The sequence below is a fragment of the Triticum aestivum genome, chromosome 1D (assembly GCF_018294505.1).
Source record: "Triticum aestivum cultivar Chinese Spring chromosome 1D, IWGSC CS RefSeq v2.1, whole genome shotgun sequence".
NCBI lineage: Eukaryota > Viridiplantae > Streptophyta > Magnoliopsida > Poales > Poaceae > Triticum > Triticum aestivum.
In genome coordinates, this window is record NC_057796.1 from 5,680,767 (window position 1) to 5,704,805 (window position 24,039).

General features: G+C 47.4%; 2 protein-coding genes across 2 annotated transcripts; both read left to right on the plus strand.

Moving 5' to 3' along the window:
- The first annotated feature begins 7,179 nt into the window (after positions 1-7,179).
- On the plus strand, positions 7,180-8,778 carry LOC123162110 (coniferyl alcohol acyltransferase-like). Its single transcript, XM_044579912.1, has one exon. The coding sequence runs from the start codon at positions 7,218-7,220 to the stop codon at positions 8,610-8,612; it is 1,395 nt and encodes a 464-aa protein (XP_044435847.1). The 5' UTR covers positions 7,180-7,217; the 3' UTR covers positions 8,613-8,778.
- Positions 8,779-14,290: 5,512 nt separating this feature from the next.
- On the plus strand, positions 14,291-15,932 carry LOC123162122 (coniferyl alcohol acyltransferase-like). The gene has a single exon (XM_044579921.1). It carries the CDS (start codon positions 14,335-14,337, stop codon positions 15,718-15,720), a length of 1,386 nt encoding a protein of 461 aa, XP_044435856.1. The 5' UTR covers positions 14,291-14,334; the 3' UTR covers positions 15,721-15,932.
- The last annotated feature ends 8,107 nt before the right edge of the window (positions 15,933-24,039 follow it).

Below are 24,039 nucleotides of genomic sequence, written 5' to 3' on the forward strand. Positions count from 1 at the left end.
GAAGACGCCCGCGTACGAGGAGCGACAAGGAAATAGACGAGTTGTTGAAAAATTGGAAAGATTGCCCACTGCCGGGAAAGAAGCAAAAGGCACCAGAGCCGGAAAAGAAGCGAAAGGCGCAAGAGCCGCTGCTGAAGGTATGGAAAATGAGGTCTGTTTTCTGGGACTTGCTGTACTGGAAGATCCACCGTGTGCCTCACAGCCTTGATGTCATGCATATCACGAAGAACGTGTGCGAGAGTCTGCTTGGTACCCTGCTCAACATGCCGGAGAGGACCAAAGATGGGCCGAAAGCAAGGGCAGACTTGAAATCAATGGGCATCAGGGAGGAGCTTCACGCTAATGATGATGATGATGAGGCGAAGCAGGACACGGAAAGTCGTCGCAAAGGCAAAAAGGCCAAGAAGACCGAAAATGACTTCCCTCCCGCGTGCTTCACTCTAAGTCAGGAGGAGATCGATCAGTTTTTCACCTGCCTCGTAGGAGTAAAACTTCCTTACGGTTACGCGGGGAAGATAAGCAGATACCTAGACTCAGCGAAGCAGAAGTTCAGCGGGATGAAGTCTCATGACTGTCACGTGCTGATGACGCAGATACTTCCAGTTGCAATCCGTGGGATCATGGACGCGCACGTCCGTGAAACGCTATTTGGCCTATGCAACTTTTTCGACGTCATCTCTCGGAAGTCGGTTGGTGTGAGGCAACTCAGAAGGCTACATGAAGAGATCGTAGTGATACTATGCGAGCTTGAGATGTACTTCCCGCCCGCATTCTTCGACGTTATGGTGCATCTGCTGGTCCATATCGTGGAGGATATCATCCAACTCGGGCCGACGTTCCTGCACAGCATGATGCCGTTCGAAAGGATGAATGGTGTCATCAAAGGATACGTTCGCAACATGTCACGTCCAGTGGGAAGCATAGCCAGGGGCTTTCTGACCGAAGAGTGCATCTCCTACTGCACGAATTATCTAGGCATCGAGAACCCCGTTGGTCTGCCCGCCAACAGGCACCTCGGCAGGCTCGCTGGATGGGGTCATCGTGAGGGTTGCCGCGAAATGCATGTCGATTTCGAGGGTCGACTCGCCGACTTTGAAAGAGCAAACCTAGTCGCGCTACAACACATAGACGTGGTCGATCCTTGGGTGGTAGAGCACAAAACCTTTATTGAGAAGACGTACAATGACCGAGACCAACAGAGGACGGACGGAGATATAATCAAAGAGCACAACTCATATTTCACGCGTTGGTTCAAGCAGCATGAGGATTCTTCCGCGGAAGAACAACTCAAATTCGCCTTGTCACAGGGCGCCGAGCACAACCTGATGACGTATGAGGCGTACAATATCAACGGCTACACATTCTACACCGAGGGAAAGGACATGAAGAGCGATGGTTATCAGAACTCTGGGGTAACGATGGAATCCTACACCGGTAACGATAAGGACAGATACTACGGAAGGATCGAGGAGATCTGGGAGCTGAGCTATGCTGGAGAGAAGGTCCCGATGTTCCGTGTCAGATGGGCCAAGAGCGTCCTAAAAGAAGACCGGTATTTCACCACCATGGTTATACCCGAAGCCAAATCCAAGACCGCGGGCGCAAACGACACCGTGAAAAATGAGCCATGGGTACTGGCTTCCCAAGTGGACCAATGCTTCTTCATTACCGACCCGTCAAAGCCCAGTCGTGTTGTCGTGAGGAGAGGCAAAAGGAAGATCATCGAAATGGATGGAGTCGCCAATGAGCAAGACTTCGACAAGTACGGCGACCCGAAGATGGAACATGACGACGATGATGAAGTACCAGCATACACCACAAGAAGAAGCAGGACCACCCTACCTAAAGGACGTCCGTTCAAGAGAAGAACTCCATTTACGAAAAATAAGGGCAAGAAGATTGTGAACAGATAGCTAGCTAAGATCGATTGTATTTAAATTGTAGCCTTCATTTCTCGATTGTATTTCATGGGCACTTTTTGAACTCATGAATATTTTTAAATTTCATGGGCACTTTTTGAATTCATGAATATTTTTTCAAATTTCACCGCCGCCGCCGCCGACCCCCCGCACCCTCCCCCGCTCCACCGCCACCGACGACCCACCGCACCCTCCCCCGCTCCACCGCCGCCGACGACCCCCACACCCTCCCCCGCTCCACCGCCGCCGCCGACCCCCCCGCACCCTCCCCTGCTCCACCGCCACCGACGACCCCCCGCACCCTCCCCTCTGCCCTCTATCACAGCGGGGACAACAGGAAGCCGCCGTCGCGCCCCTCTGCACCGGCTGCCCACGGCGCCTCCGTCCCGAAGCCGCAGCCCAAGTGCCCACCACTCTCTGTCCACGGTGAGCCATCCTCTCTGTCCCAACTCTCTGTTCTTCTTTTTTAGCTATCCTTTGTTGAAACAGTAGTTGCTGTGTAGCAAATCTTTGGGATTAGTGTTCAGTACTTTGTTGGGTGAGCGGCCATCTGAGACATCCTGCTTACATAGTCTCCTTTTTAAAACTCGTCAAATTGGTTTTAGATAGAAATGATCAACACTCAATTGGCCAACTGCATGTGGAATGATTTCGAAGGGCGCCATAACTTATTGTAGATGCTGACTACAATAACAATACTAAACTCAGTGTAGTCTGTTGTAAAGACACTTGTGCTTCTTTCATCTGGAAAGGGGTCGTCTGGCCTCCAAAACTGTCAGATTAGGTTGTGCTGTAACTCCTCACATGGCCATGTTTTTGGAAGATTGGTCGTTTGTCACCGGCCCTTTGGTCACCCAGCAATGGGACTTGTATCATATTGCCAATGAGGTTAATAAAACAGTAGTGCATCAGTACTTTGTTGGAACAGAAAGTCAGAAAATCAGAAAATCCACGGTACTTTGTTTAGATCTTCACTGTTGACAAACGCAGTCAACTAAAAATCCAGTTCAGTGCATAATTAGTGTTGACAAATACACTGATCTTTATCTGCAGTAATTCAGTTTAAACTGAAAATTCAGTGTTGTAGTACAGAAAATTTAAACTGAAAATTCATAGTCTCCTGGTGCATATTGATCTCAGTGTATGAATTCATAGTGTTTCAAATTACTGATGCTATGGTCCAGGAGTAGAAAAATTTGTACTCCAAGATCAATATGGTTCAATTTCTACTGTACTGTAATCAAAGTGGATATAAATTGCAGAGTGTTTATGTTGGCATTCGACAACATCTAAATTTACCAAATGATTGTGAACTCAGTTTATGTTTGCAACCAAATGCTTAGTTCATTGTTTACTCCAAATGATTGTGAACTTATTCAAAGTTTCCAATATTGTTCAGACACTACTTGTACTGGAACTGGAACTACTACTACTGATGCAGCACCCCATGTAGTTTAAGTTTTCTTTATCTTAAACTCAGACAGCTCTCTAATTATTGGAGTTTATATCATATATATTGCTGGCATGTATTTCATATGTTCTGTAGCATTAAGGCTACATAGCATTGCTTTTGTCTCTGACCATCGTGTCGTGATGATATTGTGGGGTGTTGTGGGGTTGCAGAGGCCCTTGAGTTTCATCGCGATGATGCTAATCGTGATGACCGCAGCTCTCTTCTATGTGATGGTAGTTTAGATGATCGATATCGACTTGTAATGTGAAGACAAACTCGCTACTCGCGGTTTCGAGACTTGTAGTGTTCTAACTTTGTTTGGTCTTTTGAATTCGGAGACTAATATGATGAATTGTATTCGGAGACTAATCTTCTATTGTATTCGATAACTCTGCTGTTTATATGTTGTGTGTCTATATTCTGTGCAGTAATATGTTTTGTAACCTGTGCAAATATCAGAAAAGAAAAAAATCCCTAATATTCATACTAGTGGCGCACCACCCAGAACTTTAGTGGCGCACTGCAAAATGCATACTAGTGGTGCATCAGCAAGCAGTGCGCCATTAGTAAGCCAGAGACATGGTTAAATATGGCCCCCTGGGAGGCATTCTAATGGCGCATCATAGGGTGTACTAATAGCGCACTACATGGTGCGCCATTAGTATCTGATATACTAATGGCACACTTGTGGTGCGCCATTAGTAATAAAATCTAATGGCATGGTACTAGTGGCGCACCTGTAGTGCGCCATTAGTAGGCAAAACAGGTGCGCCACTAGCAGCCCTTTTCCTAGTAGTGTCTAAAACGATTTTCGAAAAATTTGTCTTTTCTTCGCCCCTCTTTCGTGCGTCTTCTTCTTTTGCTCTTTGTTCGCTTGTCCGTTTGATCTTTTATCTTGCTGTCATGGCTAGTTTTCCATCCTTGTTAGCACTCCCAATAATAAGGTCCTCAACTTCAAACAAAGGGAAGGAGAAAATTTAAAAGATGCTTGGTATAGAATTTATAATGCTCAAATTTGATGATTACTGCTGGAGATGACTAACATCCTAGATGTTACTCACTATGTCTAGATACATTCGTTTGAGTGTCAACTAATTCTGAACATCTTAGGTGTTACTCCCAAGTCTAGATACATTTTTTTGAGTGGCAACTAATTCTGAATGGAGGAAGTACACAAAGCTAAGCCACAGCCATGAAATATATATAGGGCGGGGGGCGCTCGTTCCACAAGGAGCGGCGGGTAGCTTAGCTATAGCTCGATCGATGAATATGGCTGTAGATGGGTTTGGTGAGCTGGGCATTCGTGTGGTGAGTCGCCGGCTGGTGCTCTGCCTGCCAGCTACTGCTCTGCCTGCCGCTCCACCTCCTTGTCGATCGCGCCCACCCAAACGGACGTCCATGACACATACACCGACAATGTGCTCCTCCACGGCCACGACTACCCAAGTAGTGGCCACGGCACCTCCTCCACAGGCTCGGGCGTGGGCGGTGCTGGTGGTGGTGGGGGCACGTTGGCCTCCACTCCGGCCGCCAATTGGGCCAGCGCCTGCGCAAGGCCAGGCCACCTGGCCTTGCTCCTCGCGCTCGGCCTCCACGATGGCCCTCCATGTGGCCTCCTCGAGGGACACAACACAGGCCTCCTCGGCATCCTAATCCTCCTCCTTCACCACTCCCGGAAGTGGTGGTGGAGTGGCAAGAACGCGTGGTGCACCGGGCGCACACTTGACGCACTACCGGCAATGTTGGTCGTGCTCGGTGGCAAACCACGCGTCCTAGTTACCGCATACGTTGGGTCACGGCGGAGGTTGGCTAGGAGTAGAGCATGGGATCTCCGTCAGCTGTGCGCGGCCTGAGGCCGGCACCGGAACCCTAGCAAGGTTGAGGTCCCACCCGTGCGGTAGGTTCACACTGGGCTATGGCGCAGGCACGCCATACTCCCAAAAGTACTGGTAGCGGTGCATCGGCATGTAGTGCCGAAACCATGGCTGCCGACTCAAGGTCGATTTATCTGTTCTTATAAACTAGCGAATTAGCAACTATATTACCCAAGAGTAACAACCAAGTCATATATACAATGTACGCTTGCAACCATTGAATAAATTGTACAGAATACCAAACAAAGAAGATTGAACGAGGTCGTGGAACAACTCACATGCACCATCCACAGGTCAAGTGGATGATCCCAATGATGAGCGAATGATCCTAATGACGAGCAGTTGGCGAGATTATGTTGCTCTTGTGATGGTTAGTGATGTCTGCGCTAGAGCTTGCTTACAACCTTGCGAGGTAAGGAGCTACGGCTACATGCGTATTAGGTTTTATAAGCCGTGAAACCTCGATAAAAGTTGCCGCTATAAGTTTTTTCTTCATGTCACTATAAACCTTATCTTAGGAAAAGGAAGTCTGTAAGATCAATTATATATATATATATATATATATATATATATATATATATATATATATATATATATATATATATATATATATATATATATAGGACGTCAGTTTGGGACACCTAGGTGCCTGGGCACCTTGCCTCTTCATCGTTGGATCGTGTTCAACGATTGATTTGGAAACCAATAGAAATGCATCAATTGCTAGTTAATTTGGCAGGCTTTAATTCGTGGACCATCCTATGCATGCATGTCGCATGATAAAAAGGCAGGGTAGTAAATCGACATTTATTACTTTTTTATATAGCATGTATTATGTCTTTGTATAATAGATCAAATTAGCAATGGGTACGTATGACGCAAGATTTCATTGGATATATACGCACCCTGAGAATGCACATAATTTTGGTAGTAGGTATTGCATACCCGTATTTTGATATATATATATATATATATACACACATATACATATATATGTATATATATATACATACACACACACACACACACACACACACACACAGACACACACACATATATATATATATATATATATATATATATATATATATATATATATATATATATATATATATAAGCACACACATATATATATGTATATATATATGGGGCATGAAACTGCAAACTACCACTATTGTTGCCGGTGGACCTCCCGGCTCCGGTGCACATCCCAACGTCGCCCTCGTGAAGCAAGCGAATGGCCCCGCGAGCATGTGGACGTTGTCCATGTGGCATTGGGTTCCCGCTTCTTGAGTGAACCGGAAAAAAAACCCAAAGCTGGTCAATCTTCGGCTCGAAAGGAAGCCTGGCTTATGGTTTTGTGTTTTCGCGCCGGCGTAGCCGCTCTCCGTCTGGGTGAGCGAGCGGTGGAGGACTGCCGCAATGGAGGAGATGGTGGTCCTTGGGCCCCGATGCCTTTCGTGGCATGAGGGCCGTGTCTTGTATTCGATGGCCGGGGACGCCATCCGGAGCAGCTTGAGAAGGCACCGTCGGGGCTTTGCGCTTGCACCCCTATGCAGCCATGCCCGGCGCAGCGGGCTGTCCGCTGTGTGTCTTGCGGAGTCTGAGTGCATCCATCGGCTGATTTTTATTTTATTCTTTCGATGAGGATTAGTAGTCGGAGAGTAGATAGGTTCTTCCTCGATCCCATGATATAAAAGCTTGGGTGTTCGTTGACGCTAGCAATGTCAAAAACGCTCTTATAAAATGGGAGGGAGTCCCTCGCAAAGAAAAAAAGAGAGTAGATAGCTACTTTATCTTTTATTTTGAAGGTGGGAGTAGATTGATAACTACTTAGTGCACGTACGAAAAGAAAGACACGATCGCCTAAAAAAAAGAAATACTATATTGAGATATATATAGGGCGTGCGGGCGCTAGCAGTTCCACAACGAGCGGCGGGTAGCTAGGTTCAACATCCATATAGGTTGAATATGGCTGTAGATGGGTTTGGCGAGGTGGGCATTCGTGTGGTGAGTCGCCGGCTGGTGAAGGCATCCGACCCCTCCATCCAACCGCAGGTGGTGCCCCTCTCCAACCTCGACCTGTACGTCGGCAACGTACAAGTCGCCATACTATGCCTCTATCCCAAGCCTCCGGCGGGCAGGGATTTCGCCGGCGTGGTGGCCACCTTCGAGTCCTTGCTGCCGGCTTTACTCAACGAGTTCTACCCTTTCGCCGGCCGCATCGGCACCAACCCAAGCTCAGGCCTCCCCGAGCTGCTCTGCCAGAACCAGGGCGCAGAGCTGGTCGTGGGAGAGGTCCGCGTCGCTCTGGGGAGCCTGGACTACGGCCTGGCGGACAAGTCCCTGAAGAAGCTGATGCTCCCGTACGCGGAGGACGTCACCTTCTCGGTGCAGCTGCTATCCTTCGCCTGCGGCAGCTTCTCCGTGCTGTGGGCAACCAACCACCTCGTCGGCGACGGCCATGACAACATCAGGTTCCTGCGGATGTGGTCTGAGCTCGCACGAACGGGCAAAATCGTCGCCGACGGCGGGGACGGAAAGCTAAGCCACGACCGCTCGGTGTTCCGCCCTCGCAACCCGCCGTCATACAGAGCCTCGCTCGCCACCGACCTAACGACGTTCGACCCGCGCCGGCTGGTAAACGTCCTGACGGCCCACGACAGCTTCGTCGACCGCCTCTACTACATCGACGCGGCCGACATCGCCAGGCTGCGCGAGATGGCGAGCACCAAGCTGCAGCGCTCGTCACGCGTCCAGGCCGTGTCCGCGTACCTGTGGAAGGTCCTCGCCGGCGTGGTTGCCGCTTCCCGCGTGCCCGAGGAGCGCTGCCGCATGGGGTGGTGGGTGAGCGCGCGCCGTCGTCTCACGTCGCCTGACCTCGCCTCTGCGATGCGCAACTACTTCGGCAACGTCACGACCTATGCCTACGGGGACGCGACGCTGGAGGAGATCCAGCGCAAGTCGCTCGCGGAGGTGGCGGCCATGGCGCGGGAGCCGGTCGCCTCCGTCAACTACGACGAGTACATCCAGGATCTGGTGGACTTCGTGGAGGTGCACAAGGGACAAGGGCTGATGGAGACGGCCGTCGTCGGGCTGGGCAGCCCGACCCTAAGCCAGTCCGTGTTCGACTCATTCCCACTCGACACCGACTTCGGCTTCGGCCAAGCTGCTCTCGCCATGCCCATCTCCGACTTCGCCAACCTCTGCTCAGCCTACCTGTCCATCAGCGCGCGGCCGGCAGGCGACGGCTCCTGGCTCGTCAGTGCCTACATATGGCCGCGTCTCGCCGCCGCCCTCGAGGCCGATGAGCAGCACATCTTCAAGCCTCTCACGGCGGACTACCTTGGCCTCACAGCCTGCTAGACAACACCCACGCTATTCTGTGTGTTCTTTTAGCCAACAATAAAATTCCTTGGTGTTTTGCTCTTCTTCCAACAATAAAATCCTTGTGTTGTGTTGTGTGGTGCTATGTACTTTGGTTTTTTTCTTCATCCAACAATAAAGTTAGGAAGCGTTACTTTTTGAAAAATAGCACACCTTATATATACATTTACTTTGAAAGTTAGAGAGGATTTACTTTGAAAGTCACAGGTTTGCCAAGCACCTGAGGAAAAACACTCGGCAAAGCCAGCCCTTGGTTTCCGTCAGCCAATAAAAGATAGATCACACGCGTGGCCGCCTGCTTAGCTATAACCAAGGGCTCGCCGCCGCCATACCCCCTTCACCTCCCCGCTGCCCCCATCGGCCTCCTAATTCCGACCACAGCCGCCTCTATCCCCCACTAGCCGTCCAACTTTCTCCTCTTCATAGATCTAAAACTAGGAATGGGTTGGAGGGCTCAATGAACTAGATCTACTATATAGTCATCTTTGAGCTCAGCTATTGGGCATCATTGCTAGTTGCAAGCTCCCAATTGGTCACATCACTGCTATTCATATACCAGCGGGATCAAATTGGCCTCTACACGAGTAAGTTGGTCCCTACGGTGAAGTACAGCAGTGGGCCCATATTGGCACCCACCACTGATAGGTGGCAAAGTAAAATTGGCATGTGAAAAGAATTGCCATGTACTGATAAGAATTTACCAGTGCGGTCCCACTTTGCACACACCACTGGGAAAAAAATGAGACCAACCCAAGGGATAACCCTCGTTGGCATTTTCTTTATAGGAGAAACTTCGCGAGCACCACACGTCCAAGCCGAAGCTCGAACTCGCGTGGGCTGGCAGCTACCCCAGCTACCGAGCCGACGGGTCGACGCCCCGTCCTCGCACACACCTATGTGATTTGGCTATATTATGAGTTGGTGGGCCATTAGTGTTTTATGCATATTCCAAAAAATCACATTGTTTTACCAATATTCTGCGGCAGAAGCTTATCCTCAAAGTGCACATATCCCATATTTACGAAAAATACTCGTTTATTCGTTTTTCTGCAGACCGCTCGGCGTTAAGGTTGGTTTACAGCCGAGCAAGCCGACTGCTCGGCGGGATGAAGATGAAAAGGCAGTGGGCTAAGCCGCGTGTGTTTTATCAACTACATGGGCTACATTTAGGTATTTCAAAACCAAAGGGCAATATATAAGCCGAGTAAGGCGTTAGAGGACACTCGGCCAATACCAAGACGTCGTCATGGAGCCGTCAAGCACGTGGCAATAGAAACACTGCAGTTGCTTGCGTGAGCCACACGTGTATGCCGTGGTTTTTCTACATAATATATCGTGTTCTTTCTGTAGGCCATGCGTCTTTTTACGTTGTATTCGGTTTACATGGAGCTAAGTTGAGGGACCTGCAAATGCCGTGTGTTTTCAAGATGGTACTCGGCTTAGGGTCTCTTTGATTCAAAGGATTTTGATAGGATCTTTGAAGGATTAAAATCCTGAGGAAGTTTTCCTATGTTGGTCGTTTGATTTGTAGGATTGAATCATGTAGGATTTTTTTCTAAAGATGTATTTGTACTACATTTTACAGGAATTCTAACATCCACTCCAACCTTTTGGAAGAAATCCTTTGTTTTCTCCATGACACAATCAAACAAACTCAAATCCTATAGGAATCCAATGGACATGTCATTCCAATCCTACGTTTTTCCTATGGAAAACTATTAAAATCATCCGACTTATTTTTCACGAACGTAAACCGTCTTTGACGGACGCCACGTGTCCCTGCTGGTCGCTCACTCCTTATCCTTATCTTTTCTCCAGAAGAAGCGTGAGCCACTCATTCCTTTTCCTCCTTTTTCTTCTTCCTTCGAGCAAACATGCTTTCCCAGGGACGGCTCTCTCCAGCAATCCCAGTCGCCGCTCACTTCGTGTTGATGTAGGGCTAGGCTGAGAGGATGCTCCTTCCATGGCCGGCGGCGGAGCTGCGTTTGGTGATGCGCGACGATGTTGCGGCCACGTTGACGGCAAAGCTGCGTTGGAGCAGAAGGTGCTACGAGCTGCTGCCATGACCGGCGGCGCTACTGCACAGCAACGGCGAAGCTGCGTTTCAGCAGCAAACAGCTATGAGCTGCTGCCATGGCGGGCAGCAGAGCTACATGGCAGCATGCAGCAGGCGATGCGTCAATGAAACTTGGCCGGAGCTCCATTGAAGCTTCGCCGGTGCGTCAATGAAACTTCGCCGGAGCTCCATTGAAGCTTCGCCGGTGCGTCAATGAAGCTTGGCCGTAGCTCCATTGGAGCTTCGCCGGGGCGTCAATGAAACTTCGCCGGAGCTCCATTGAAGCTTCGCCAGTGCGTCAATGAAGCTTCGACGGGGTGGCTCGGTGTTGCTATGGAGCAGCACCCGGTGGCTCTCGGTGTTGTGATGCAGCGGTCGCCGGTGGCTCCGGGGACGCGAGGTCGCCGAGGCAGGGTGACAGGGGAGGGTCTGCGTTGCTCTGCATCAGGAGGAGTTGTTGTGCGCTGCTCTGTATCAGATGGCTGGGGATTAGTGGAGAAAGGCCCAGGTTGTGTCGCGGCGATCGAACGACCATCTGTGCGGACCGAACGGCTGGCTGGGCGGATGATATCTCTAGGAAATCATCCGCCTGATTTGTAGCAGCCGCCTCCTATTCCTGTGTTTTTGCAATTCTATGAATCTGTCTAAGACGAGTATCCGAGAAAATACACCCGGCTTACCAAAAAGCACTAAGCAACATGTCTTTTTCTCGTAGTGGCCTTTTAAGGTTTTTATTTTACTTCATATAGGGCTCAAAGAGCCAACCTCGCCACCAACATCGCCTACCAAACTTTGCCCAAGACGTCATGTCCATGATCACAGACCAGTCAGGTTTAAACATGTTTTCATCTCTATGAAATTCACACAAAAATTCCAAATTGACTAGGTGTTTAAACTTATGTTTCGACAAAGACTCAGACACCTGGACATTTGAAAATAGGACAAACGTCGACGCTCACATGGACGCACCTAGACTCACATCTATGAACTTATACACTATCTCACTAAATAGCATAAAACTACTACAATTCGGACTAGAGTTTCAAAAAACTACTAAATATATTTTTCCGCTCATAACTACTAAATCAGGGGTCGGCTGTTTCAAAAAACCCAAATCATCGAGTCTTTAGTAATTGATCACGATTATGACAGTTGGGGCCAAGCGTAAGATAACCGTTTGTTTGACCGTTTAGTTTGAATGTTAACTTACATGTGGGTCCCACATGTTAGTTTTTTTAAAAGCAATCAGGTCCCTGTAAGTTTTCTAAAATAGCAACCGGGTACATGTGAGTTTTCTATAAGGTCCCTAAAAGTTTTTGCAAAAAGCAATATAATCAGGTCTCCAGAGGAGCCGCGCCCGCGGCAGCCTGCTCGATCCCGAGCGCTCTGCCCGAACCACGACGCTGCCTCCATCGGCCGGCCAGCCGCGCCCGCAACGGCCGAATCCACGCCGTGCCTCGCCTGCCACCATGGCGTGACTCGCATGCCGCCATGTCATGCCTCGCTGGCGGCCGCTGCCACGCCGTGCCTCACCTGTGGCTGCCGCCATCCCCTGCCGCGAGCTCCTCAAGCTAGACGTGGACGGCCTGCGCCGCTGCTGGAGTGCGCACCTCCCATTGCCGCGGACGAGGTCGCTGTCTGCTATGCCTCCTCGAAGCCACCGTCACCACCAGGAGCTACGGTGAGCACCTACCACGACCATGGGGAGGGTGGGAAGGAGAGGGAGGGTCGCCGCCAGCCAGGCCCGGCCCGGATGGAGGGGTAGGGGGCGGCCGCCCCAGGCCCCCGAAATTGAGGGGACCCCACGTTCGTGTGCTCTCTGTATCCAGCCCATGTGCTCTCTGTATCCAGCTGATGAGAAAAAATGATTCTGGGCTACTTTTGATGAAACAGACCTGTACATGTAGTGGAACTTGTGTTTCCCTCGCGTAGGTCCGCGGATGACGACATGAGCGATCAACCTAGCGATATATCCTACAAGCCCGAGGGAAACCCCGCCGCCGACACAGCCTCCTCCCGTGGAGGCCTCCCCCGATGATTTCTCGTCCAATGGCGGATCGAGTAATTTCATGTTCATCGCCCTGGACAGGAGTAACAACACCACCGGCCCTGGCAGGCAGTTTTAAACTACAGAGGTCAGGTTAGCATCTTCCTGATGCATCATCCAACGGAGCTAGCTAGATTGATATGTGACTAGTTGGTGGCAGAATTATTAGATCTAGTGTATTAGCGGAGAGGAGTAGGACGTAGTTGTCCTTCTGACTAATTTTTTTAATGCAATCCTTCCGATTAATTAATCTGGTCGTGTTGGAGATCGATGAAAGATGAGGGGAGAGGATGTCTAGAATCCATGGGATAATGATAATTGGCAAGCTGAAATTAATTGGAGGATTCATGGTCGATTCAATATGATTAGGTGGCAAAATTAATTTTTAGTAGCTAAAAAAATTAACTTTTAGTGTTGCAAACTATGAAGCTATTCTACCTGCATGCCACCAAGAGCAGTTCAAATTACTTTTTGTTTGCCAAACTATGAAATATACAATGCATGAAACTTCCCTATCAAAATCTTAGCAAAAGTGAGAAATAATAATTATAATAATGTATAATTAGAACCCGGAACTAGGTCGACCAGCTGGTTTTGCACGCCATGATAAAAAAATTAACAACAATTCATGTTTAAAATTTATCTAGACATGCACATAATGATTATAATTTTGGATATATAAAGGGCCTCCGATTGTATTTTTGCCCCGGGCCCCTGAAATCTCAGGACCGGCCGTGCCGCTAGCTTGGGATGGGAGGGGACGGTCGTCGGCTTGGGAGCGGAGGGGAGGGTCGCCGGCTTGGGAGGGGAGATGGCCTGCTCGGGAGACACCAGAAGAGAGACGAGAAGAGACAAAGAGGAAGAAGAAAGAGAATAGCAAGAGGAAACTTACATGTAGGCCCCACATGTAAGTTAACGGCCAAACTAAGGTCAAACTGACAGTTTGTTTAGGTGCGGGCCCAACCTGTCGTGACCGTGATCAACCGATAAGGACTCGGGGATTTGGGTTTTTTGAAACAGCCGACCCCCCGGCTTGGTAGTTATCAGCAAAAAGAATTTGGTAGTGTTTTGTAACCCTAACGTGAATTGTAGTAGTTTTATGCTATTTACTCAAACGATCTCTATGAGCATTTTCAAGATACTGAACCGGCACATCATTTTGAGATTGGTGAACACCACAGACGTCTTCATAGTTGACAGAAACGTCTCCTCCCAATGAACGAACATCGCAAAAGCCTGAAATAAATCCCAAAAACTGTCAGCACCATTACCAAGTTTAAAACTTGAACCCTGATAGGGTTGGTTCCACCACAAGAAATCTAACTATTTGAGCCATGCACATCTCATAGTTTTCCCTGTGGCCATGGAGGGTGCCACATATGTAACCCATTAATATGGGAACCCATACCTGTAAGCTTGTCAGCATTTATAGGCTATATATGCTAATCAATTATAAAAAAAACTGGGATAACAAGTTTGAACTACACCCATTATTCCTCCGCCTATATATTGTCGTGCATGCATGCCAGTGCCATATACGGAAACAAACCGACCGAGAAGGCCCTTAATTAACAGCTAGCTAGCTCTCTTGGTCGAATATGGTAACTGCTAATGCTATTGGCTCCGGCGACCTGAGCATCCGTGTCCTGAGTCGCCGCCTTGTCAAGGCCTCCGACCCATCTACCAAGCCGCACGTAGCCGCCTTCTCGAACCTCGACCTCTACCCTGGCAACGAGCAGGCCTCGATAGTATGCCTCTACCCCAAGCTCCCAAACGCCGGTGACTTCCCGGCGGTTGTAGCCACCTTCGACTCCATCCTCCCGTCGTTGCTCAACGACTTCTACCATTTCGCCGGGCGCATCCGCACCAACCCAAGCTCCGGCCTCCCCGAGCTGCTCTGCGACAACCAAGGCGCAGAGCTGGTGGTCGGCGAGGCCGGTGTCGCCATGGCCAGCCTGGACTACGGCCTGGCGGAGCAGTCGTTGAAGAAGATAATGCTTCCGTACGCCGAGGACGTCACGCTCTCGGTTCAGCTGCTCTCCTTCGCCTGTGGCGGCTTCTCCGTCGTGTGGGCGACCAACAACCTTGTGTGTGACGGCCAAGCCTTCACCATGTTCGTCAGGAGGTGGTCCGAGCTCGCCCGAACTGGGCGCATCGTCGACGGACCGCCCAACCATGACCGCTCGGTGTTCAGCCCTCGCAGGCCGCCGTCGTACGGAGCCTCGATCAGGGACATGTTCGCGACGTACGACCATGACCGGCTGGTGAACGTGCTGACGGCGCACGACAGCTTCGTCGAGCGCCTCTACTACATCGAGGCGAGCGACATCGCTGCCCTGCGGGAGGCGGCAAGCAGCAAGCTCCAGCGCCCGTCGCGCGTCCAGGCGGTGTCCGCGTACCTGTGGAAGGCCCTCGCCCGCGTGGTGGCCGCGTCCCGCGTGCCGGAGGAGCGCTGCTGCATGGGGTGGATGGTGGACGCGCGGCGGCGGGTGAAGGCGCCGGAGCTCGTCCGGGCGATGGGCAACTACTTCGGCAACGTTACGGCCTACGCTCTCGGGGAGGCAGCCGTTGAGGAGATACAGGAGAAGGAGCTGTCGGAGGTGGCGGCCATGGTGCGGGAGACCATCACGTCTATCGACTACGATGAGTACACCCAGGAGCTGGTGGACTGGGTGGAGGAGCACAAGACAGAGAGGCTGATGGAGAAGGGCGTCATCGGGCTCGGTACGCCCACCTTGAACCAGACGGTGTTCGCGTCGTTCCCGCTCGACACCGACTTCGGCTTCGGCCATGCCGTGCTGGCAATGCCCATGTGCGACTACGGGAGGCTCAGCTCGGGGTACCTGTCGATCGGAGCTCGGCCGGGAGGCGACGGCTCCTGGCTGGTCAACGCCTACATATGGCCTCGCCTCGCGGCGGCGCTTGAGTCGGACCAGCAGCGCATCTTCAAGCCTCTCACGGCGGAGTATCTAGGGCTCGTCTAGGCGTACCACTCTGCTGTCTGCCCGGTTTCTTCTTCAATAAGTCTTTGCTTCGTCTTTTGAGGCATGAAAGCAGCTCGTGCTTGTTTTACTTCCACCTATTTTGCAATACCCCAAATAAAGCCCTTCTGTGTGGAGGGTAGTTTGTTTGATCAATAAATGTTTGAGTCGTTCATAAGGTTTCCTTGATTAGTATACAAATCAGTTGATGACTACGTTTCACAACTCATGTGCATGGAGATGCTAAACCGATAGTATGGACTCGGGGATGGAGACCACGCAGTCGGACATACCAACTCTGAGACGCAGCGAGATGTTGTCATATGTTAGTGTCAAGCACAATGTTTATGCCATGTCCTAGACCTAAGGTCCTCGCATGTTCTCGGGATGAGTATCGACTCACTTAAGGTCTATCAAACGCTACTCCATAACTGGCTAGATATAAATGTAGCTTTTGGGTGGGTGGTGAGATATGCCGCGAGACATGGCCGACCAAGATGGGATTTACCCCTCCTATTTGAAGAGATATTTTCTGGACCCTCTCGAGGGATCGGATTCGGAAAGCATGACCATGCGACTTGGTTAAGTGTTAACCCAGTGCGGGAATCTATATCACGGTGTCAAGAAGAGAGGTCGAGCTACCACAAGGGTGACAAGTACTCACCTTGAGCTTGACAACATATATCGTGAGGCAAAAGGAATGTTGCAGATGATACATTGTCGAGGTTCTTCGAACGACTTTACACGCACATGAGAGTTGGCACGTTCAGCGAGGAGCTGCTACCAACTATCGACTCTGGTCGTGTCCATGTGTACGTAAACCTATAGGGTCGCACACTTAAGGGGCTGCAGGCCATTCGGATTGGATTCGAGTGGAAATGGTTTTACTCCTAGTGGGCCTCAAGTATTGAGCCTATCTCGGAGGTCTATATATAGGGGAGTGGCCGCACAACTGAGGTTGATCTTTTTCCACCATGGACAGCCTCCATCGCAACTCCCCACGCCCATCCCGCGCGACCTAACCTAGATGCCTACCGCCCGACGCTGCTCCCCGTACGTGTGGATACCTTGCAGGCATCGCATCCGTGGTGCTTGGATGAACTGTTCGAGGGAACCGCGAGGTGCCGTTCGCGGGAGATCAACGTTCACAGGTCTTTGTTGTTCGCGGGAGATCGACGACGCGAGGAGGAGACGCCTCGGGAGATCGTCTACATGCATCTCCAACTCTATTTTCTGCTGCGGTTACTGCGCGTCTAGTGGTAAACTCGATCTCATGATCTATTTCCAGCAACTTGATCTTGGGTGCGTGGTAGAATTTTTTTTATTTGGCTCTAGCTTAGCATACCGCGTGTTTCTACAGTCGTATCAGAGCCTATGCTACGTGGTATTAGATTCAAGGTAGAATTTTCAAATGATGATATGTAGATTGCTTTATGTACTGGCCGATGAGATCGGTTGTCAATATGATTGACTATACATGGTGTCAGGCATTCGAAATTGTGATCTAATTTTCCGTGATGATGTTGTGGAGGTCGTGGCACAAATTACCTATACCGGTCGGTTTCGGCCATCGGGTAAGACAGTGGAACGTAAAGTCGGTCACAACACGCGAAGACCAATGAGATTGGTTGAATCAGATAGATGGTCAAAATAGGATAAATATGATTTGCCGGTGAAAATTCCCATGCAAAAATGCATAGATATTGCAAGGGCGCTGCCAGTTGACCCCACAGGGGGCAAAGCCCCATCGACCCCCATCCTGTTAATCTCTTAGGGCGGTGGATAACTTGTTTTTGCAGGTAATGCTTGTGATTTGGTACAACCCGGGTATGTTGCATGTACGTAATTATATCATGACCTGCGTGTCGAGAGTACAATAACTGGTTGGAGCCATATGGTTGTCCCATTATTGTATTAATGACCTTCATGTCAACATGAGAAGCATTGTATTGTTATTTACTTTCAATAGCTATTAGTTTGTAATAGCGTAGTATCTTATGTAACACTTGGCGGTTGACACCATGGCGTGGAGATGAAGATCTCCACGAGGACAACCATGCATGGAGATGGAGATCACCATGGGCAGGCCGTGCAGGTGGAGACGAAGATCACCATGCGATATCAAAAGGGGCTAAACCATATCACACATATAAACTGCCTGTGAAAGTTTATCTCTGTTATGCACCCTTCTTTTGCATGGTAGACGTTTCAAGTAGGGTGATCCCTCAAAGAATGTCAAGTAAAAATGCCTCTCCAAATGTTGCACCATCACACATCAAGTATACTTAGTGGTGGGATTATAAAATTAAGGTGCCATTTGGTGTCCTTGAAGTGATGGGTTCGGTTCGGACACTTACATGCATAGCATTGGTTATCTTGTCGTGGCTATCAAAACAGTTTTGGGCCTCGAGGCGTAGGAGTTGGTGCGACATGAGATGTCCCCAACAACAAGAGTCGTATGGAGACACGATTAGCAAGAAATACTTATGGAGTGATCTCGTCTTCTAGCAGTGATGCAAATGCTCACTAGTTAACATGTTGATCTTGGATCTTGAATCACTAAGTATCATCTGAGGGATGTTGATTTTATTTGGAGTGATGATCTTATTAAAATGTTTAATATGAATTACTCTTCATGAATACATGTCTTAGTGTTTTGCATCTTTCTGTTGGAGATCAGAGGCACCACCTGCTCAAGTTACTCCTTTTGCGCTGAAAACAATCCTAGAAAAAGATAAATGGAATGGGACAAACTTTACGACCTGGTATAGAAATCTGGGAATTGTTCTTAGGCATGAGAAAAAGGACCAAGTTCTAGAAAATCCGCTTCCAGATGTACCTGCCAAGAATGCTAATGCCACAACCAGGAGTGCCTACCAGAAACCCATTGATGAATAAAATGAGATCATCTATCTCATGCCGGCTTCAATGGAGCCCGATCTACAGCAGCAGTTCGAAAACATTAAGGCTTTCGATATGATCGAGAACCTCAAAAGCATGTTTCTGATGTAGGCTAGGACCGAAAGGTTCAACGTCTGGCTATCCTTGATGGATTGTAAGTTGAATGAAAGTGATCAAGATGACTAGGTACATGCAAGCTTTGGATTGGTTGGGCTTCCCACTTGGGAACGTTCAACTCGAACTACCATATGCATGGGATGGAAAAGAAGCTCACTGAATTGCATGGGATGCTCAAGGTGGCAGAGCAGGATATAAAGAAAGTTACGCATCGTCAAGTGTTGATGGTGCAGAACTGGGCTAAGTTCAAGAAGAGATGTTCCAAGAAAAAGCATAAGGCAAACGGCCAGGAGGAGAAGGCAACTCCAACTTCTGCCGTTGCGCCTAAGTCAGGGCCAGCCGGGGACCGTTTTCTTTCACTGTAAGGAACACGGCCACTAGAAAATGAACTGCAACAAGTGGCTTGTCGAGAAGGGCAAGAAGACTGGAAGTGTCACTTCTTCAAGTACACTTATTGTATATGTTATAGACATTTATCTTGCTGATGTTTCTAGTAGCTCTTAGGTATATGTTACCGGATCGGATGTTCACATATGCATCTCGATGCAGAGTCTAAGAAGAACTAGGAATGTTGGAAGAGAAGTTGACATACACATCGTGAATAAAGCAAGAGTTGATGCATTGGCCGTCAGCACTATGCAACTTAATTTACCTTCAGGATTTGGAATGGAACTTGATAATTGTAATTATGTTCCTGCTTTGAGTCAAAACATTATTTCTGCCTCATGTTTGATGATACAAGTTTATGAAATAAGTATTAAGGACAATGGTTGTTCTATGTACTTGAATAAAATGTTTCATGGCTTTCCACCTATTGTGAACGGGTTATTAATCCTAGATCTTGAAGGTGAGCCAGTCTATAACATAAATGTCAAGAGGCATAAGCCTAACGAAATAAACCCGACTTACATCTGGCATTGTCGACTAGTACACATTAGTAAAAGTGCATGAGGAAGCTCAATGATGATGGAATTCTAACTTCATTTGATTTTGAATCATTCGAGACATGTGAGTGTTGCCTTCTTGGCAAGATGACTCAGACTCCTTTTGCAAGGAGTTGCGAAAGGACGTCCGAGTTATCGAAACTCATCATAGTGATGTATGTGGACCAATGAGCACGACAGCAGGTGGTTTCCAATATTTCGTGACGTTTACAGAAAACTTGAGTAGATTTGGATATGTCTACTTGATGAGGCACAAGTTAGAAACTTTTGGAAAGTTCAAGGAGTTTGAGAGCGAAGTGGAGAATCAACTCGGCAAGAGAATCAAACTTCTACGATCTGATCGTGGCGGTGAGTATATGAGCCAGGAGTTTGATGATTATCTAAAGAGTCGTGGAATAGTTCCACAACTGTATCCTCGGGGTATGCCACAGAGAAATGGCGTGTTGGAACGAAGGAATCGGACTCTGTTAGACATGGTCCAATCAATGACGAGTCGGTCGGATTTACCTTTGTTATTTTGGCGATACGCTCTAGAAACTGCGTATTTCACACTAAATAGGGTACCATCCAAGTTTGTAGATAAGACGGCATATGAGATATGGACTGCGAAGAGTCACAGTTTGTCTTCTCTAAAAATTTGGGGTTGTGAAGCATACGTCAAGCGACTCCAGTCAGACAAGCGCACACCCAAGTCGGACAAGTGCATATTCGTGGGGTATCCAAGGGAAACCTTGGGATCTTACTCCTACATCCGTGAAGACTGCAAAGCGTTTGTCGCTCGACATGGAGTTTTCCTTGAGAAAGAGTTTCTCAATCAGAAGGCTAGTGGGAGGATGATACGACTCGAGGAAATTCGAGAACCACATGGAGTTAGTCAGGGAACCCATGGTGGAGTCGACGCCAATTCCACGGAGGTCAGAAAGGTTGCGCAATATGCATGACTGCAATGTGTTGTTCTTGGAGAACAACGAGCCGGCAACGTATGCGGAAGCCATAGAGAGCCCTGATTCCGAGTTATTGCTTGAGGCCATGAGATCCGGATTAAAGTCCATGGATGGCAATCAAGCTTGGAACTTGGTTGATCTGCCAGATGGCGCTCGAGGCATTGAGTGCAAACTGGTAGTGATGCCTAAATAAATTAGGACCATTCTTGCTATATCTGCATATTTCGACTATGTTACTATTATGTTCTTCAACAGAAGGTCCCAAATGTTGTTGTGCCTCTGCTGATGGACGCCGAAAGTGAGATGACAATTGTTTGCCCTTTGAAGATCAGATTCAAATATACATACTCGACCGAGCGTTAATCAAATGGATGCCTCAAAATTGAGTGATGGAGGCAAATAGTCAATGAGCTCGGGCCACAAATTGGAGACCGGGGATCTCTGTGGTCCATCATGGAGATGTAGTTTTTTTTCTCTGTTTTATTCTATTTTACCTAAGACACTGGAGTAGGTCATAGTACTTGTCATGTGCTTGAAAGTTACTTACCTAGGATGATGACAATTAGTTAGTAGTGGTTAACTTATGATGATGATGATGGTGATGATGGTGATGATGATGATGATGAGACATTTTTATATAATTATGATCATGATGAGCTGTTATATCACTACGATGATGATGAGTTATATCATTTTGATAATGATGAGTTGTTACATGATGATGATGATGATGATGATGATGATGATGATGATGATGATGATGAGTTGTTATATAGTTGCTTGTGTATAAAAATCTGTATAATTATTGTATAAATATAGTATAATATGTAGAAAGGAAATACATAGAGTTAGTAGTGGCGGGGGGCCTCGCGCTATAGCTAGTTATTAGTAGCACGGGCCAAACACCGCGCTGCTCCTAATGTAAGTAGTATTAGAGCCGAGCCTGGCCCGTCTTACTAGGAACCAGTTAGCTACACGCTGATGAGTTGTTATATGATGATGATGATGATGATGAGTTTTTATATAGTTGCTAATGTAAGTAGCGAGGCAACCCGCACTACTCCTATGCCTTTAAACCGCGCCACTACTAGCCTTATCCCTTGTAGTGACGGGCAGATGGAGCGATGAAATGCGCATGTCCTCAATGGGCTCCAAACGAGAACATTCGCCTAACTCAAGAAGTGTGGCCGGTGATGGATCGATGAGCTTCCCTATGTTCTATTTAGTGTAGATATCACTCTTAATTAACTTGTTTTTCTGCGGATAGTAACTAACGCTTTGAGCCTTTGTGGTTTATCTCACAATTTTTGTCTTCACAACTGGAGTAGGCCACAATGTTGAGATGCAAAAAAAGGTCCATAAACTAATTAAATGGAATATCATTTAGATACGACACTTATAAGATACACTAAATATTAAGAGACGTGTTGAGTATATAATGAATAGGGGTCATTGTCTCTAAATAGTTTTCACTAAATAGGATGATGTGTTAAGAGACACTGCGTTGTGAGTTCCCTTTCGCTAAATTAATTTGCCCTGGTTCGATTGCAGAGATGTGTGCGGAGTTTCTTGGGGGAGTTTGGCAGCCAATCGATGATAACTAGTTCTAGGACGCTACTAGGTCAGATTCAAAACTGAACATATGGCTTGGTCCAAGAGTTTCGGCTCTCACAACCTGAAAATCTGCAGCTTTCACACTAAATATTAAGAGATTCGAAACTGAACATATCTGTCATTGGTTTGATGCTGTGGGTCCGTTTCATTATCTTTTTTTTTATCAGGTAGTTGGACGGCCACACCATGCCCTGAAAATCTGTCTAGATCTTGATCGGGAGGCATAAGATTTCTTATTCTGACAACCCTGAAACTGTTTGCCATGCATGCATTATCCTTCGCAAAGCGAATTAAGTTGCCCCTAGACAAGGGCGGATGGAGTATAGTTCACTGTAGCTTCATGATTCTTTTGTCAGCTTATTTTTTAGAGCTGCGGCTATCATATTTACACCTGCTGTTATATCTGTTTCCAGAACCATGTGTCAGCAGCTTCTGTTATCATAGCCAATAAAACTATCACGAAGCTACAGTGTGAGCAATGAAGACGTTATATAAACAGGGATAAAATATATTGTGCTAAACTGCTCTATCCAAAACCATGTGTCTGCTCCTCTTGTTTGTTTCTTTACTATTTTTCATATTGTGGATGATCATGACGATACATACTAAAGAGTTTTGCATAGCATATGTAATTTCATGCATACAGACAATGTTTTTTTATTGGTGTATTATTTCACTCTGTTAAGACAAAATTATATTTTGGAATATTGAAATAATAATATTAGGTAAATCATACATGTGCACTATGAAGCTAACTTTGTGCAAGAGAAATGAGTAAAATTAAGGACAAGATTTATACCTATGCAATACAAAAAAAAACTATCTGCAGCAGTAAATTCATGTAGCTGGCAACATTACTGGTACAAATTAGATCTAATTATAGTGCATACATGTACCTTTTTTAGAAAACAAATCTTGAAACTTCGATAGAAAATTTTACGATTTATGAAATTTGAATGGGAAAACTAAACCAAAACCAAAAGGCCGGGAGTTAAATGTGAGTGAAAATAAATGTCAGGAGGTATTTGTCAGTGAAAATAAATATGAGTGACACTTCTCCATGCAAAAATGTTAGTGAAAAAACTTGAATTTTCACTGTAAAAACAACCCCAAAATAAAGGAGGAAGCAGAACCATCGAAATGTTTATGAAACGAACAACCACCAACATAAGAGAGAAGTCACCATACTCATTAAGACGCCCATGTTCATCTGAGTAGTTAAGCCACTGCATAGCAATTAATAGAAAGAAAACTGCATAGAAATTAATTTTGATGGGCTCGTGGATCACGGCAGAAGCATGCATGAATGCATATGTCTATCGTTGCAGGTCATTCATGAGAGCAATGCATTCATATCTATCTTTGCACGGATGGAAAAATTAGTCTGGCGCCATATATCTTCTATTTGTTATACTACAGAAAGACATATTAAAATAAAGTTGCCCCTAAACAAGGTGGATGGACGACCACTCATTTTGGCAGACTGTACTCGCACAATTCGTTTTCCCAATAATAATGTGAATGGAGAGAGTATAATTCACACTGTCGCTTCATGATTCTTTTGTCAGCTTATTTTTTAGAGCTGCCTTTTTTTTTGCGGGAATATTTTTTAGAGCTGTCAGCTATTATATTTACCCCTACTGCCATAACTATTTCCAGAGCCATGTGTCGGCAGCTTTTGTTATCATAGCCGACAAAACTATAACGAAGCTACAGTGTGAGCCAGGAAGACGTTATATTTTCAGGGATAACATATATATTGTGCCAAACTCCTCTATCCAAAACTATTTGCCGGCACCTCT